General features: G+C 40.6%; 1 protein-coding gene and 1 pseudogene across 1 annotated transcript in view; one reads left to right on the forward strand and one right to left on the reverse strand.

The window, feature by feature from the left end:
• Slc9a6 (solute carrier family 9, subfamily A (NHE6, cation proton antiporter 6), member 6) overlaps window positions 1-19614 on the reverse strand; it is a 64402-nt gene that overhangs the window by 7297 nt on the left and 37491 nt on the right. Inside the window, exons 11-14 of the mRNA XM_013018052.1 lie at window positions 16518-16629; window positions 14064-14217; window positions 6387-6417; window positions 2985-3064 (exon numbers count right to left, since the gene is read on the reverse strand). Of these exons, the coding sequence (XP_012873506.1) occupies window positions 2985-3064; window positions 6387-6417; window positions 14064-14217; window positions 16518-16629 (377 nt within the window). The remainder of the gene's footprint in view (window positions 1-2984; window positions 3065-6386; window positions 6418-14063; window positions 14218-16517; window positions 16630-19614) is intronic.
• LOC105986905 lies at window positions 15041-15928 on the forward strand (annotated as a pseudogene).

Here is a 19614-nt window from a genome sequence, read left to right on the forward strand (position 1 = left end):
AAAAAAAAAAAAAATAGCCAGTGTAAAACAGGGCTGGAAATGTGATCCAGTGGATCTTAAGTCAACCTAGTAACTGCAAGGCCCTAAGTTCAAACACCAGTATAGCATCATCATCATCATCATCATCATAATTCTCATATTAATAATTTCTAATTAAAGGTTAAAGCGCTCAATATAAGCATACTTTATAAACCATCTGGCCTTATAATGCCATTGAAAATGGCCAAGTCTCTGTCTAGCCGCACAGAATAGTCTTAAGGTTTGGCTCTATAAGAATACATTCCTTCACAGAAAACCTTACCAAAATTGTCAAAATAATAATAAAAAAAAGAGTAAGCTGTACACCACTGGCTCATGCCTGTAATCCTAGCTACCCAGAAGCCCAAAATCTGAGTGATGACCACATTTCCTGCCATCCCGGGCAGAAACATCTTGAGAATCTTAACTAGTAAAATGCCAGAGGTAGAGCTGTGGCTCAAGCTATAGAGCACTACCCTTAAACAAAATAGCTAAGTGTAATGCTCAGGCCATGAGTTCGAGCCCCATACTGGCATGCATATGCATGTTCATGTGCACATACCAAAAACTAAAAATTAAAAATGAAGTCTAAATAGTTAAATAAATTATTAAAGAAATAAAAAATCCACTGAAGAGTAAAAAAAAACTTCGCATACAAAAGGCACAAGCAGATGGTATCAATGATAACATCTTCCCAGGGTTTAAAGAAATAACAGGTGAGAGGACAGGAGAGGGAGGGGGCAGGGGAAGAGAAGAAGAGAGAAAAAACAAGGAGAGAAAGAGGAGAGGTGGAGGAGAGGAGAGAAGGGGGAAGGGAGAGGGGAGAAGGGGGAGAGGAGAGGAGGAAGAAAGAAGGGAAGAAGAGAGGAGAGGGGAAAAGAAGGAAGAAAGGAGGGGGGAAAAGAGAGGAGAGGAAGGAGAGGGGAGAGTAGAAGATGGGGAAGGGTGAGGAGAGAGAGGCATAAGAGAAAAGGGGAGAGGAGAGGTGAGGCGAGAAGAGGAAGGGGGAGGGGAGAGGAAAAGGAGAAGGGAGGAAGGAGGAGGAGGAAGGAGGATGGAGTGGTTTGGGTGATGAGGAAGAGGAGGAACAGGAGGAGGAATGGAGAAAGAGAGTGGGTGAGGGAAGGAGGAAGAAAGAAACAGAGAGAGAGAGGGAGGGAGGGAGTAAGACAGGTAGGCAGGCAGGCAGAGAGAAGAGACAAATATTTAAAATTGAAAAGAACTTGTGAAGAAAAGTAGTCAAGCCAATACTATACAAAAACATTTAAATTTGTCTACTATGAAGCAACACAGCATAAAGTACAAGAAAGTCCACAGACTTATAAGCCTGAGGATTTACAACAAAAACTCTACTAATTTCAGTGGGGGAAAGGATGGTACTTTGAATAGAGAGGGCTGAATCAACTAGATATTTATTCTAAAAAACTACTTCATACTACACATAAAAATTATGATGAATCAGGGGCTGGGAAAGTGGTTCAGTGGTAGAGTGCTTGCCTTGCATGCATGAGGCCCTGGGTTCGATTCCTTAGCACCACACAAGCAGAAAGAAAAAAGCCAGAAGTGGCGCTGTGGCTCAAGTGGTAGAGCACTAGCCTTGAGCTGAAGGACAGCACCCAGACCCAGAGTTCAGGCCCCACAACCGGACCCCCTCAATATATATATATATATATATATATATTAGCTATTTGTATAATTCTAAATAGTCCCTAGGTCTCAGGAGAAGATCCTGCAATAAAAGGCATCATCTTGAATATTGTAGTATTTAACAGGGCTGCAGTTTTATTTCCTTGTCATGTTTTTCCCCTAAAGCAGATCTTTTTTTTTTTAATTTAATTTTATTTGTGAACATACTGTACAGAGGGGTTACAATTGCATGGGCAGGATAATGCGTACATTTCTTACCAAGCATTGCAGCCAAGCAGATCTTTTTTTAAGGACCAATAAATGCTTGCCTTGCATGCATGAGGCCCTGGGTTCGATTCTTCAGCACCACATAAGCAAAAAGAAAAAAGCCAGAAGTGGCGCTGTGGCTCAAGTGGTAGAGCTCCAGGACAATATATTATTAAAGGATGCTCAATAAATAAACCCATATATTAAAACAAAAATGCATGTTATTCTGGTTTGTATTTGTGTAAATTTCCTCCTCCACTATACTAACAGAGAGAGGGAAGAGTAAATGATTTCCCATTCTGCTTCAGGAAGGCAGCGGTTGAATCCACTGTTTCAAACTTACTCTAAGCCTTGGTGCAGAAGGCCCTGATTTCATCCTGAACACCCCGCGTGCACACACGTGCGTGCACACACACACACACACACACACACACACACACACACACACTTTCTCTCCCATCTCCCCTCTTTCCTCTAAACATCTCTCTCCCCTCTCCTTTCTCTCCTCTCCTCTCTCCCCTCTCCCCTCTCCTCTTCCCTTTTTTCTCTCTTCTCTCCCCTCCTCTCCCTTCTCATCTCTCTCCTCTCCTCTCTTCTCTCTCCCTCCTCTCCTCTCCTCTTCTGTCCTCCTTCCTTTCTCCTTTCTCTCTCCCTATCTCCCTTGCTCTCCTTTGAACATCTCTCTCCTCTCCTTTCTCCCCTCCCCTCTCCTCTCCTCTCTCTCCCCCATCTCCCCCACTCTCCTCTAAACGTCGCTCTCCTCTCCCCTCTCCTCCCCTCTCTCCTCTCCTTTCTCCCCTCCCCTCTCCTCTCCTCTCTCTCCCCCATCTCCCCCACTCTCCTCTAAACGTCGCTCTCCTCTCCCCTCTCCTCCCCTCTCTCCTCTCCTTTCTCCCCTCCTCTCCCCTCTCTTTCTGTCTTTGTCTTTCCCTCTGTCTCTCTCTGTCTCTCTCTCTCTCACACACACACACACATACACACACAAAGAAACATACAAACCCCAGTTCCATTAAATTGCAGTGATCAGTGTTGCTACCTTCTTACCTCCCCCCCCCCTTAGCAATCAAGGATACTTATGATCAAAGTTGTACCATATCCGGAAGAGCCAAGCACTCTCTGCTTTGGTAGTTCTCCTTTCATTTTCAGGAATACCCTGCAGAGAGATGATACATAAATCAACACATATTCAAAAACATAAACAGATTTTGGAGCCATTCCTTTGTGGAATCAGAAAGAGCCTTTGTAAAAGATACTAACATGGTTAATATTAGAAACAGAATGTCCTGTGTATTGAAGCTTTGGAGTAAGAAGTGGAAATGTTTTTTAGACTATCTCTAAGCTTGCTAATAACATCTCTACTGTCATTATTTAAAAGTAATGTGGAGCTCGCAATGGTGGTTCACTGTAATCCTGGTTACTGAAGGGGCTGGGATCTGAGGACCATAGTTCAAAGCCAACCCAGGTAAGAAAGTCCATAAGACTCTCACCTCCAATAACCACCAGAAAGCAGGAAGCAGAGCTGTGGCTCAAGTGGTAGAGTGCTAGTTTTGAGTGAAAAAGCTACGGGACAATACATAGGACCTGAGTTCAAGCCTTAGTGCTTGCACACACAAAAGAAGTTAATTTGCATTCTAAATCAGAAAGATTTGTACCCCCATTATAAGAGCACTGTCAATAGAGAACATCACATGAACATATGCATATTTGGGAGGTGTGAGTCTCAAAATAAAAAAAAATAATAACAGCACTTATGTCTACCATAATATACTTTCAAAGTAGCTACTATGTTCTTAGCACATTAGCACAATGAAAATGATAGGAAAATTCCACAGTAAGACTGAGTGGCTAGGAGGAAAAACTAGCAAAACAGGAAGGCATCTTCTAAAATAGCTATGAAGCATAAACTATGTCCTTATTGGTAACATGTTGTGGTGAGTAGTCAAGTGGTTAAGTTAGGCTATGTGGTCCAGTCCTGACTTATTGACATTAACTAGTTTGGACAAACTCCCTTCCTTCTCTATGCCTGAATTCCTTCTTAGAGAAAATTTGAGCCTTAGTGAGATACACTAGATACTATATTGAAAATGAACTAAACAACTTGTGGGTGGAGAATGGAGGGAAAAACTGGGAGACAGCAAGGGAAAGGGTGACACTGTTCAAAAAGAAATGTACTCATTACTTAGCTTATGTAAGTGGAACCCCTCTATGCATCACCTTTACAATAACAATAAAATTTTTATTAAAAAACAAAACAAGGGTTGGGAAGGTGGCTCAGTGGTAGAGTGCTTGCCTTGCATGCATGAGGCCCTGGGTTTGATTGCTCAGCACCACATAAGCAGAAAAGGTCAGATGTGGCACTGTGGCTCAAGTGGTAGAGTGCTAGCCTTGAGCTGAAAAGCTGAGGGACAGTGTCCAGGCCCAGAGTTCAGGTCCTATGACCGACAAAAAATAAATAAAATAAAAAAATTGAACCTTAGAGATTCCCTAAAGCCTTTTCCACTGCTGGCCCATGATTGTTGAGAAGTGCAGAGTTTAGATTCCAGGTTTTGGTTCTATTCTTGTCTTCTTTAACATTTAAAACAACTTATTCTTTCCTTCAACAGGTACCAACACATACAGAAAAAGGTATTTGGGGGCACTGTATGAGCTTATAAGAGCCAAAGAACACTCTGCATTTCCTTTCACGTTATTAAGTGGAGCTTTGTGTACCTCCACATTTTTTCTTCCCTCTGTCCTTATGTCATCCACAAATCCCTCCCTCTCTTCCTTTTTCCCTCCCAAGTATTTATATTGGTGCTAGGGATGGAAGTAAGGGTCTTGTGCCATACTAAGCAAGTCCTCTACTATTGAGCCACACACCTCCAGCTTGTGGCACACTTATCATTTTTAAAAATTTTCTGTCTTTATTTCGTGTGTGTATGTGTGTCCATGCACATGCACGTGCATATGTGTGTATGCACATGCATGCATATGAGCACTTAAACTCAGGGCTGGACACTATCCTTTAGCTTTTTCACTCAAGGCTGGCACTGAACCACTTGACCTACCGCTCTATGTCTGGCTTTTTTTTGTGGGTAAAGTCTGTGTATCTCACAGACTTTCCTGCCTACGCTGGCTTCTAACCTTTATCCTCAGATCTCAGCCTCTTGAATAGCTAGGATTACAGGTGTGCCCTCACTATATTAATTCCTGCACACTCAGTCCCCTATATTGCATTCTCACGATATATGCTCTTCTATGCTTCATACAGGATATTCGAACTTACTGAGTAAGTATAGTGAAGGTATCCATACAGTTTAAAGGCAGAGAGAAATGGTATTTTTCCCTTTATGACCCAACTAGTAGTCTCTTTCCCTGTCACCTCATTTTTCCTCTATAACTGACAGAGGTGATACAGCTAACTGGTGGAGATGTACACACACTGGGATTAAGCATTTGTCTGGTTAGCTGTATAACGTTCTTCTTGTCTTAACCCAGAGGTGAAGATACTGAGGAACTCTTACCCTTTGAACACTACCCTAGCTGCTAGGCATAATGGGAATTTACCCAGTCTGCTTTGCCTAGGTATTTCAAGCCAGAGAATTCTATTTTAAGGTTCCAACCACAAAGGAGGCAAGCACCTACACACACACACACACACACACACACACACACTCATCATTCAACAGCTAACTAAATTAACATTGAGGGAATTTAAAACCACACCCTAAAGAAAAATACACAAGGGTTTATTTCAGACAAGAACAAGAATTGTGCTTTGAAAGAGACACTTTGTCTTGAAACACTTAATTTCTGGAATTTCTCATCTAATATCTAGTAGTAGAAATGATGGATTCAGTGGTGCCAGGAAACCATTAAAAATGAATGGAAAACTGTGGTCACTCTAGAGAGTGTGGCCAGTTACACCATACTCCACTGCAAAAGGCTGAATATCCTACAGACAGCTGAGAATCTGACACATGGAAGGAAGGATGGAAAGAAATGTGGCCAAGACTAAGGCACTGGGTAGCTAAGTGCCTTCCCTAGAACTGGAGACCAGTTCAAGATTCAAAAGCTTCTAGGCAGTTCTCAAGGGCAGCTGCTGGTCATCCAACTTGAAAGTTACACAGGAAGAGCAGCTGGAGTGGGCTGACATCAGAGACAAGCCTGCATGCGCAAACCTAAGTGGAAAAAGGCTCCCTGTGCCAGAACAGTCACTTGAAAACCCAGAAGCGCTTAAGAGACTACTTGGCTCGGTGGCAAAAGTCCAGCATGGCCCACAGATAGGAAAGCTGTCAACCTTGATAAGCATATGCTGTCTAAATGTGGTTGTGTCTCTATGTAGTGGTGTGAAAAGCCAGGAATGATGTCAGCTAAAAGCTGGGGCAAATAGGACAGGATCTTAGTAGGGTCATGTAGTCTAGGAGAGACAGTTTGCTTCCCAAATGGCTGTACATTCAACAGAAATGCCAAGGACAACATAAATGCATATTTACCAAATGTTCTTGGTCTGAGTCAACACCAACCCTAAAGGAAAAACACAAAGAGTAAATGAGATTTTGAAGCCAAAATAAGTCTAGTATATACATACATATATACGCTGTCAGGCAGCTATTTCTCTCTACAGAGAAGCTGTTGGAATAGTTAATGTGTTCTTGTTTCTCTGTGCTTGTTGATGTACATTTGTGGCTCTTGTCTCTTTCCTTAGCAACAGCTTGGATTCTAAGGCAAGCAGAATAAATGATCCTATTCCTATAATCCCACTTACCAGTTTCAGTAAAATAGCATTTCTCCTCTAAATATAATTCCACTTGAAGCAGAGTCGGGGAGAACAACATTGCTCCAGTTGCTGAGTAAGAACGACTGGAAAGTTCCAGAAACAAAGGCTGACAGTGCAATTCTAAGAGGGAGTTGTGTGGTTTTGGACCTCACAGAATTCATGGCAACTTTCTGTGAGTTAGAAGGGTTCCAATTATAGCTGTTTGCACAGGCTAATGGACAAGCAGTAGCCTTAGTTTTTCATTAATTCTTCTTTTTACCTCCACTCAATTCCTGCTCTGAGTGTCCTAGGAAACAGCTTCATTAAGGAGCTCTGTGTGTCTCTTCTCTGGCCCCTGACACTCTGGGCACTCTTTTTCTCTACCTTCTCCCCCCTCTCTGCCCCACTCCCCCTTCTCCCCATTGCCTCTTTCAGCTGCTCCAGCGTGGGACTTATTCTGACTCAGTGTGTTGAGTAAAGTTTTCTAACACCAGGCTGTCCCCCACCCCTCCAGTTAGCTATCCAAACCCACAACTCACAGGGTCATTGTCTTCACAAAAGACTGCATGCGGCTGACAATCTAATGTAGAGGGTCAACTCTGAAGTCCCTTGAGTTGCATTTAAGGCTCTCCACATGCAACTGGCCACTCCTCACTCCTACCTACCTTTCCACCTTCTTCCCCTTCCTCTTCTTCTGAAACTCTGGTCCTCTCTGGGCCTCCATGCCTTTGCATATGCTGCCTCTCACTTAGCTCCTCAATAAGTTCTACAATAACTACTTTATGAGTCCTCCAACTGACTTTTCCTCTATAATTCTGTACAACTTTCTAGAGTCTCTTCATTACAATACTTAGCACAAAAGGTTCAGCATGGTAGCTCAAGACTATAGTCCTAGCTATTTTGTACATGGAGATTAGAAGGATTAGGATTCGAGGCCATCTAGACAAAAGTTGGGAAGACCTCATCTCAACAAAACAAGCATACTTCTGTGGTCCCTGCTATTCAGGAGGCCATAGGTAGAGGACTACCATGAGAGGCTGGCACCAAGCAAAAATTAACACCATATCTGAAAAATAACCTTGAGTAAAAAGGACTAGAGATGTGACTGAAGTATTAGAGCACCTGCCTAGAAACACATGAGACTGGGCTCAAGCCCTAGTACCACGTGCATGCACACAAAAAATAGAGACATAGATATATAGAAACACACACACTTAGTGCAGTAGTTATTTAACTCTCTCTCTCTCTCTCTCTTCCCCTCAAAAGCCTATGAGCTCCTTGAGGCAAAAGCCATATCTCAATTCATTTCTGTATTCCCAGAGTCTAGCACAGTACCTGACACACAATAGGTTCTCAAGTGTTTACGAATTATTACCTACTACATGGCAGTGCTAGAAGTTATAACAGCAGGATCCCCAAAGACAAAGAACATTTAAGGGAGGAAAATGAAACAAGACCACATTTGAAAGGCAAGGGAATCATGGCTAAATATTTGAAAAAAGATGGTCATGACCAGATTCATAATTCAAAGAAAGGATCATTTTTACTTTGTTAAAAAAAAAACAGCCTGGCACTATTTAATTCTTAGGCATGTTAGACTCTCACCCATTTATGTATCTCAAGTGACATCTAGTGGTCTTGAAGATAGTACATGTACAATACTCATACCCAGAGCCAGTCGAGTGTAATAAAACAATTACAGAGTATTTATTATTTGACAGGTACTGTGCTAGGTAGAGGACATAGATATAAATTAAACATGGTTCCTGGGGCTGGGAAGGTGGCTCAGTGGTAGAGTGCTTGCCTTGCATGCATGAGGCCCTGGGTTCGATTGCTCAGCACCACATAAGCAGAAAAAACTGGAAATGGTGCTGTGGCTCAAGTCGTAAAGTGCTAGCTTTGAGCTGAATAGCTGAAGGACAGTGCCCAGGCCCAGAGTTCAGGCCCCACGTCCAACAAAAAAATAAAATAACCAAAAATAAACATGGTTCCTTTCCCCAAGGAGCTTACAGACAACTAGAATAGAATCTCCAAGACTTTGCTTGTCAGGGAATACTGGATTCAAATTCCCCACTGGCTTCTGCCGAGCTGTGCGAACTCATATAATGCAGCCCTGTGGACTGTAATTCTATCACCTGAAAAGGGTTGATGTATGGATTAAACACAAAAATGTATGGAGAACTTTTAAGAGTGTCTGATAGATCATGAACACTAAGTAGTTCTTATAACTCTACCCCATTATTACAAGGTTAAATGAGCTAAGTGCTATAATGGACAATTTTATCCTTTGACAGTACTTAGGTTTGAACTCAGGGCCCCCAGCTTGCTAGACAGGGGTTAAGCCATACCTCCAGACCTTAAAATGTTATAATGGAGGGACACGATGTTATGCAGAGAAAGTGCTTAGAGAGAAAAGAACAGAGGGTAGGGGGAAGGCACTTGGCTATGTCAATTATTAGGAGGTAAAAGAGAAGCCCAGGCAGAGCAAAGGCTCGTAAGTGATAGGCAAACGTTTTCACATGCTTTGCGCAGTAATGACTGACTGCCTCATTGCAATTCACTTGGGGTGGCCATTATTTCCAGGTGATCCCATACCTGGTTTATGGAGGTCATGCCACTACTTCCTTGTTTAATATTCCTTAAGATTACTATTGCATTTTGAAATCCAAACTCTCTCATTTATACCTTAAAAAAAACCCTACAGTAGGGGTCCACAAGATACAGCCCGTGGGACATCCAGTAGTCCTCCTGTTTTTGTAAGTGAAGTTCTGTTGTTGACAGCTTTGACACTACTGGGGTTTGAACTCAGGACTTCCTACTTGCTAGATAAGCACTATTAACACTTGAGCCAAATCTCTGGTCTGAGGCTTGGTTGGAACATAGCCTCACCAGTTGATTAACACATTGTTTATAGATGCTTTGGCACTAGACCTGAGAAACTGAGACAGAGCCCACATGACCTGCAAAGCCTAAACTCTACAAGAAGAGTTTACAGAGCCTGGTCACCTAGGAGTTTGTCCACCTAATTCTTCACACATCATTTAATCACTATTCTCTCACTAAGTAGTCTATTGTTCTGCTCATCCAGTAGGCCAAGTCAGCTTCTGACTTGGGGCCTTTGCACTTGCTTTTGTCTCTGCCTGGACTACTCTTCTATATCTTCGCCCTATCTTGTCACTCTAGTTGAGTAAGTTTGAGTGGAAACTCTCAAAGGAGACTGTCCCTGACTTTTTGTTGTGCCAGTCCTGGGGCTTGAACTCAGGGCCTTGTTATGGTCCCTGAGCTTTATTTTTTTGCTCAAGTCTAGTGCTCTACCACTTGAGCCACAACTCCACTTCCAGGTTTTGATGGTTAATTGGAGATAAGAGTCTCACAAACTTTATTGCCCAGGCTGGCTTCAAACCACAATCCTCAGATCTTAGCCTCCTGAGTAGCTAAAATTATAGGTATGAGCCACTGCCCCCCAGCCCCAGTCACTACCCTACTGATTGCCTTCTAAAATGATCATGTTCATTAGATTATTTACTGCTTTGTTGTCTGCCTTTTCTCAGTAAAGTATACATTTTAGGTGACTAGGGATATTTTTATTCCTACGGTCCTTCTTAAGAGCTGGGTTTCTTAACTTTGAATTACTGGCATTGTGGCCCAAATAATTATTAGTTAGTTTGGAGAGATTGTCTTATGCACTAGAGAATTAGTAGCATCCCTGGTTTTTGCCTACAAAATGCCAGCAGTAGACCCCTGTCTCATTTGTGACAATCAAAAATGGATCTAAATATTGTCAAATGCTCCCTACTAGGCAAGGGTGAACAGAATTATTTCCTGCAGAACCAAAAACAAGTGACCAACACAGGTCTGGCACTCAATAAATATTTAGTGAAGGAATGCATAAAAGGCACAATTAATCTGGGTGCCAGTAGTTCATGTCTATAACCCTAGCTACTCAGGAGGCTGAGTTCTAGAGAACTGTACTTTGAAGCTACCTCAGGCAGAAAAGTCCACAGGACTCCATCTCCAATTAACCATCAAAATGCTAGTCTGGAGATGTGACTCAAGTGGTAGACCACCAATTGAGCAAGCAAGCAAGCTTAAGCAATGGTGAGGCCCTGAATTCAAGCTATGGTACTAGCATTAAAAAGGGAGCCTTGGGCTGGGAAGGTGGTTCAGTGGTAGAGCGCTTGCCTTGCATGCATGAGGCCCTGGGTTCGATTCTTCAGCACCACATAAGCAGAAAAAGCCGGAAATGGCACTGCGGCTCAAGTGCTAGAGCGCTAGCCTTGAGCTGAAGAGCTGAGGGACAGTGTCCAGGCCCAGAGTTCAGGCCCCGTGACCAACAAAAAAAAAGTAAAAAGACAGCCTTGATAGGCACCATTGGCAAGGCTGTAAGACTCTTATCTCCAATTAGCTACCAAAAAAGCTGCAAGTGGAACTGAGGCTCAAGTGGTAAAGCACTAGCCATAAGCAAAAAATGCCCAGGGACAATGACTGTGTCCAGAATTCAAGCCCCAGGACCAGCACAAAAAAGGCATCCTTGTAACCCCTACAGACATTTGTAGATATTAGTTCACTAAATCCTCATCTAGGAAACAGTACTGTTACTTGTGCTACAGATGCAGAAACAGCGGCTTAAAGGACTTCCCAAAGATCACACAATTCGTTTTAACAAAGGAGTGAGAATTTAAAGACAAAGTTAAATGTGCATGAATCATCAATTCTCAGGGCTCATAAGCATTCTCAAAATTGGACCAGACAAATTCAAGAGGGAAGAGAAGCTGAAAATACAGGCTTTGTTCACAATGAGGCCAAATCACTCCAATAAAACAAGAAAACAACAACAAATAATCTAATACTGTAGGGCAATGAATATTATAAGTGGTTAGCTGTGGTACAGGTAAATAAGGCCATCCAAAGAGCTCTCAAAGCTAATGACAGAAATTAAATTCTTTGCACAGAGAGCAAGTGGGTTTTTGTTTGGGTTGTTTTTAAAGAAGACATGGTAAAGCATGGACATTTTCTTTGTCTTTTTGATGGAGGCAATAAGGGAAGATAAGTGATTCTTTTTAAACTAAGACTCCATTGAAGAGTATTATTCTCCTAAGTTACTACACATTTAATATTTTTCCCCCTAGGAGAGTCATTATTTACAAGTTGTTGGGGGGAAAAAAAGGAGCTTCGTGTTTCCAAAATGTCCTATTCTATCTCTCCTTTTTTTGGTCAGTTGTGGGGCTTGAACTCAGGACCTGGGCTCAAGGCTAGTACTCTACCATTTTGAGCCACAGAACCACTTCCAGTTTTCTGGTGGTTAGCTGGAGATAAAAGTCTCACACCTTTCCCTGCCCAAGACGGCTTCAAAGCACGATCCTCAGATCTGAGCCTCCTGAGTAGCTAGGATTACAGGCGTGAGCCACTGGCACTTTGCTCTATTTTCATTTTTTGAGGTACTATGGTATAGAAAAAAATGATGATCAGAGGCTCCTCTAATCACCATATCATTGTTTGTTCAACCTTGAATGAGTAAGACTCTTCTTGAGCATCCGTTTCTTAACTTGTAAAACAGATGTATTATGATTGGGTGATCATATTAAATACACTGAGCATGAGGCCCAGCACACAGTAGGTACTCAATAAATGCCAAGTCCTCCTTCAAGTAATAAAGAAGGTTATAAGAATACTATTAGGGTTTACAGCATATATGCTGTATTATGTTGTCTACCACACACAGTAATAGCATGAAAATGAACAAGAATGGAATTTGAATAGAGAAAAGAAATTATGATAGTAACAACATTCCAACTGATTCAAGGTTAGAAAAAAGGCATAATAGAATTAAAAATGGAGGACAGATTATCTACAACATGAAATACTGTTTTCCCTAATGAGTCCTAGATAACCTGGAAGCTTGGTAGCTTTTAACATCTATGAAGTTTTAGCCAAACACAGAAGTACAATCTACAAAGCCTCAGCAACATAGACTGCTGTATCCATGGAAACAAATGCAGAACTCTTGAGATACAAGGGAGCTTTCAAATTGAATACATTAAGTATCACACACGGCAACACTAAGACCTCATGATCTTGGCCTTCCAGCATTTGGCTAGAAACAGTAGTGATCATTAAGATAAGAAAAAATAACTGCATCTAATATTGATTAGACATGGGGTAAATGGGACTGTCTCACAAGCTGCAGATGTATCCAACAAGATAATATGACCAAAAGCCTTAAACACATGCACATCCTTTTCACTGAACAATTTGTCTCCTACAAATGCATACTAAGGAAATAAAGTACACAGTTGGCTATACAAATAAAAATGTTCATTTTTCTCATTTGGGGAGGGGAAGGGAAATAACAAAATGCTGAAATAAGAATACAGGTTGACCCATTGTAACAATGAGATGTGCAAGACACTATGCTGAAAACGAACTTTACAACTTGGGGTGGGTGGGATGGGTGGGAGGGAGGAGTTGGGGAGGTAGGGAGGGAAGGGGTGGTGGTGGAGGGAACAAAGGAGGAGGTAACAATGCTTGATTGGAAATGGACTCATTACCTTACTCATGTAACTGTAACCCCTCTGTACAGTATTTTTACAATAAAAACATATAAAAAATGTTCTTACTGGTAACAGTAACAAAAAAATCCTCAAATGGCAATGATAACAGCAAAAACCTAGAAACTATACAAAAGTCCAATGATACTTGGGTCAGCCAATCAGGATATATACCACCATTGAAATAATGATGTGAATATATTTACAAATGTAAATATCCATGCTATATTTTAAAAAAGTGTATTCAAGCATACTTTTAGGCTTGCCTTTTTTCTGTTAAAAATGTATGATGTATATAAAAGCTCTGTAAAGCGAATCTATGAAGTGTTAGTACTGGTTTCCATTTCTTTTTCTTTTTTGCTCTTATTTGTTTTTCTTGTACCAGAGCGTATACTTTTGAAGAGAAATAAATGAAAAATTATTGATTCACCAAAAGTTAAAATCTTGTGACTAAAAGGAAAATAACCTGAATCGATATTTAATGTTAAAATAAGGCAAGGCAGGAAGCGGCGCTGTAGCTCAAGCTGTAGAGCACTCTCCTTGAGCTGAAGAGCACAGGGACAGCACCCAAGCCCAGAGTTCAAGCCCCATGATCAACAAAAAAAAGGTATAAATAAGGCAACGTAACAGCTATACTCACAAGAAAATATGTTGGAAATGGTCTGTCCAACTTGGGAGGGGTTGGGGGAAGGGTAAGTGGGAGAAACATGAGGGAGGGGGTAACAAGTTTGACAAGAAATGTACTCACTACCTTAAATGTACTCACTATTTTACTTATGTAATTGTAACCCGTCTGTACATTACGTTGACAATAAAAATTTAAAAATAAATGAAACAAATAAGTGAGGTCACCAGCTTCTACTCACCTTATATGCAGGCATGACAACATGGCCGTGGTACCGCCACCAAATACCCACACAGTAAAAAACACAATCAGAAGTGTGGTGCTGAACATCATTTGCCGTGCATAAGTGGCAGTGTCTCGAATGGCCAAAGCAAATGCCATTGCACCACGAAGGCCTACAGGGAATTGAAGGGGTAGTCAATAGTTGATACCAATGAAAGCATCATAAATTCAGACACATAAACATCCGAAAATCTTAGGAGCAGTTAACCAAGTACAAAAATGCAACAATCTTTCAATACTTTTTAAAATTTATTTTGTTGCAGTCGGGTGATAGTGGCTCATACTTGGGAGTCCTAGCTACTCAGGAAGCTGAGATGTGAGGATTGCAGTTCAAAGCCAGCCTAAGCAGAAGAGTCTGTGAGACTATTATCTCCTAGTAACCAGAAAAAAAGGTAGAAATGGAAGTGTGGCTCAAGTGCTACAGTGCCACCCTTGAGCAAAAGGGCTAAGACTCAGGCCCTGAGTTCAAACCCCAGTATGAGCACAAAAATTTTTTTCTCTCTCTGGAACCAGATTTTAAGAGAAATTTCTTTTTCTTTCAAAAGTAAATTCAATACAGACTCCTTGAAAAAAACTAATTTATACATAAAAAGTGTTTTGATTCATAGTTCCATGAGTTTTGTTTGAAAATGCATAGACAAATATAGCCACTACCATTATCAAGACACAAAGCAATCTCCTCTCTCCCGATTTTCCTCTGCATTACAACTTCCTAGGTTCCACTTCTTTCACTAAACTCCTGATCTATTCTTCATTGCTTTTTTTTTCTTTTTATGATACTGGGTATTGAGCCCAGGCCTTGCTCTTACTATATGCCTCCAACTCTTCAGTTTTCATCTTGCTTTTGAAAAAGGGTCTAACATTGGCTGTTGCCTGAACTGGCCTCAAATTCCTGATCCTTCTGCCTCCAACTCCCAAGTACCAGGCATTATAGACATGTACCATGTTCTACTTGATTGTCTTTTTGAGAATGTTTCACAAGTGAACTCACAGAGTATGTAACCTGAGACTGGCTTCTCTCACTAAGCATGATGATTCTGATATTCAACTGGGTTGTATGGATCAATAATTTCTTTTATAACAACAGATATCTGTATACCCTGCTTTTTCACAATGACCAAATTTTAGATTCATCCCAGGTGACCAACAACAGATGAATGGATAAAGAAAATGTGGTACATTTACTTAACCATTAAAAAGAATGCAATTATATTATTTGCTGGAAATTGGAACAGAGATCATCATGTTGAGTGAAATAAACCAGTTCCAAAATGACAAATACTCATTTTTTTCTCATTGTGGAAGGGAGAAATAAAACAAGACAAATCAAAACAAAATAAAAATTTTCATGGTAGTGGTTGAGCCCTGTGTGCCCTGCGCGCCAAGGGCTCTGCATCTGTGTGGTGCATTTCGCTCCCTTTCTGCCTCCGCTGCCACCCTGGTACCTGTGAAAAGGCTTGAGGTAAGAGGGGGCAAAAAATGAAGCAGGTTCTGGAGTTCACCTTGAACTACACCCACCCTGTAGAAGATGGTATCATGGATGCTGCCAATTTTGAGCAGTTTCTCCAAGAGAGAATCAAGGTGATTGGGAAAGCTGGAAATCTTGGTGGACGAGTGGTCACCATCGAGAGAAGCAAAAGCAAGATCACTGTAACTTCTATGGTGCCTTTCTCCAAAAGGTATTTGAAATATCTCACCAAAAAATATTTGAAGAAGAATAGTCTACGTGACTGGTTACTCATAGTTGCTAACAGCAAAGAGAATTATGAATTACGTTACTTCCAGATTAACCAGGAGGAAGAAGAGAAGGAAGAGGAGGATTAAAATTCATTTATAAGGAATATTTTGTATGAGTTCCTGAATAAAACTTGGGAGCCTCCCCCCAAAATATGCATGGTCATAAAAGGGAAAGGGAAGGGAAAGGGAAAGGAAGGAGGTAGAACTGGGGACAAGAAAAAGTAATGGGGGAATGAATATAATCAAAGCATATGAATGTATAGAAATGTCCTGATGAAACCCCCTACTCTGTTAAATTTAATATATACCAATAAAATACAGTTTATTTTTAGTGATTAATAGTATTCTAAAAGCATGGATTTACCAAAGCGGTTTTCTCTCTTTGCCTATTTAAAGGCAGACAAATGGATAATTACAGATAAAATTCCTTTAGACTTCTAAGTCTTGATGTGAGAATGTATTCATCTTTAATCCTTTTATTTTGTATGACATAGTCCTAAACCAAAGACTTGGTGGCAGAATATTAAAAGATTCTCAAAGAAGAGAATGGGACACTGAGGATCTTCATGTAAGGAAAGATACAATTTCGGTCAAGACATTTTAGGTTCATTTATAAAGCTAGCATATGTTGTGAACAAGTTGTTCGAGTGGACAAGATAAAAAAGTTACAACTTACCAGCAAACATCATCATATGTTGAAAATTTGATCCAATCTTACTTCTTCTACCCAAATTAAGTAACAGAGACAAGGGGTAAATATTGGCAGCTCTTCCCAGGAAAATAGCAATCTAAAATTATTAATAAGTTAAGGATCATTTCTTTTTACTGTTAATATTATTTGGACTATACATTTGTGATAGGGAAAGACTAAATTATTTTTGGGAGCTAGTTTTTAACACACTGTCTCTTGATTCATCACCTAACAATGCTGTGTACTAGAACTTTCCGCAAATACAAATTTCTGATACTGTGAGCACCAGAATGTTGCTATTGTGACTGAAGTTTAAATTTTATATGATTTAAACTGAATTTAAATAATCACATATGCTAGTTGCTACCAAATAGAATGGGTCGTTCTAACATATAGAAAATTAATGAATTAATGAAGAGAAATAAGCTGGGTGCCAGTGTCTCATCCCTAAGGACTATGGTTCGAGGTTAGCATGGGCAGAAAAGTCCACTAGACTCCATCTTCAAAAATAACTAGCAAAAAGCAAGGTTAGAGGTTAAGGCTCAAGCAGTAAAGAATCTTGAGACCCTGAGTTCAAACTCCAGTACTCCAAAAAAAAATCCCTAATAACAATAAAATAGGCTACCTCATTACCATTGCCAGAGTGGATAGGAATAATAATGTTTGGTAAATCTCCCCATTCCTTCCTTAGATCACAGAATGGGGATGCACAGCCAACTTAAAGCTTTAAAAATCCTGCAAGCCTTACTGTGTCCCACTGAGTCTACAGCCTACTTCAATGGAAAGGCTTAATGTGGATTCAGATGTGTTTTAACTAGCAACCAATTGTGGCATATTGTTTTCTATCTGATATCTATAGAAAGTCCTGTTTTATAATTACAAATTTACTTTCAGAGATCACAATACAGTCCCTACTCTAGTTCCTGGTAGGAATATAAAGGAAAACCTAATATTAAAAATAACAAGGGCTGGGAAGGTAGCTCAGTGGTAGAGTGCTTGTCTCCCATGCATGAGGCCCTAGATTTGATTCCTCAGTACCACATAAACAGAAAAAGCTGGAAGTGGTGCTGTGGCTCAAGTGGTAGACAGCTAACATTGAGCTGCAGAGCTCAGGGACAGCGCCCAGGCCCAAAGTTCAAGCCTCACGACCAACCCCCACCCCACCCCAAAAAAGATTAAAAAACAAAAAAAAAGGGATAACAAGTTTGACAAGAAATGTACTTATTACCTTATGAAACTGTAACCCCTCTATACATCACCGTGACAATAAAAAGAAAAAAAATGTGATTAAAAAAGTGATAGCCTTGAGAGAGAGCAATCTGTAGACTATACTAAAGGAACTGCATGTAAGAATTGTATACCAATTGGTAAAAACTGTTTCCCATGAGAATACAGACTAAATAATTCTGACATTATCATATAGTCGTGTACCACATAACATTTCTGTTAAGAACAGACTACATGCCAGACACCAGTGTTTCATGCCTATAATCCTAGCTACTCAGGAAGCTGAGATCTGAGGATCATGGTTCAAAGCCAGCCCCAGCAGGAAAGTCCATGACTCTTATCTCCAATAAACCACCAGAAAACCAGAAGTGGAATTGTGGCTCAAATGGTAGACCACCAGCCTTGAGCTGAAGAGCTGATGAACAGCACCCAGGCCGAGAGTTCAAACCCCACAACTGACAAAAAAAAAAAACAGACTGCATCTATACCATCATTGTCCTGTAAGATTAGAACACAGCTGAAATGTGTTCTATTAGTTAGTGGTATCATAGCTATCCTAACATTACTCCTGTGTTTGTGATGATACTGGTATAATGAAGTACATTGTGATGCCAGCCATATAAAGACACAACACAAGCAACTATGCAGAGTACATGATACTTGGTAATAATAACAAATGCCTTGTTTGTGTATTTACTACACTGTACTTCCTTATTTTAGTGTACTCCTACTTACAAAGAAAAGTTTACCATTTCTGTTTACCAAGTCTGTTAGGTAGCCATGTCAAATAACTGACCTATACTGTAAAGGCTTTTGCAAATTCTCTTCATGATGTTTATGCAATGACATCATTGGCTACATTTCTCAAACTTCATCCCTATCTTTAAATAGTGTGATTGTACACATGTACTACAACAATTACGTAAATGTTGGAATGGGAATGCACAGATCAACAAAGGAAGAACAGAATAATCCATGTGGTAATGGCTTACAGATGGAGATATCAATAAAAACCAATGTTTAGCTTAATGAAGATAAATATAGATATATGACTTAGTAAATGCATGTATATTTTCTGGGCCTGTCACCTGAGAGGATCTAGAATCAAGGACACTCAATAGCGCTGAGTGTATTTACTACACAGACCTGTGTTTCTAATACAATTCTCCATTAAATAAAACCAGGACTCCCTGCAGAGATAACTAATTCTGTACTGAGGCAGAATACTATAAAATATACCTGATATATCTTATGTTTCCAGAAAGTAAGAATGTGCTAATAGACAAAGGTAAACCAAAAATCGGTGATGGGAGTATATCAAGGGGACACAAGACTCACTCCATTGAAAGAAGTCCCCATGGCCAAAACTGGGACTGGTTGATCAACAAAAAAATTGAAAGTTTTATAATAATCCAAAGTATAATAAGATCTGAGGATTGCAGTTCAAAGCCAGGCCAAATAAAGTCTGTGAGACTCTTTTCCAATTAACTACTAAAAACAAGCCTGAAATGGAGCTGTGTCTCAAGTAGTAGAATACCAGTCTTGAGTGGAAAAGCAAAGGGATAGCATTCTAGCCTTGAGTTCAAGCCTTAGTACCAGCATGCATGCACGCGTGCGCGCGCACACACACACACACACACACACAGACACACACACACACAAATTCAATAAGATTTGTACTGAAAGAAGTGACTGACTAAAAAATACAAGAAACAGAGGGCTGGGAAGGTGGCTCAGTGGTAGAGTGCTTGCCTTGCATTCATGAGGCCCTGGGTTCGATTCCTCAGCACCACATAAGCAAAAAAGAAAAAAGCCGGAAGTGGTGCTGTGGCTCAAGTGGTAGAGCGCTAGCCTT

This window comes from Dipodomys ordii, unplaced genomic scaffold (genome assembly GCF_000151885.1).
Source record: "Dipodomys ordii isolate 6190 unplaced genomic scaffold, Dord_2.0 Scaffold38, whole genome shotgun sequence".
NCBI classification, from domain to species: Eukaryota; Metazoa; Chordata; class Mammalia; order Rodentia; family Heteromyidae; genus Dipodomys; species Dipodomys ordii.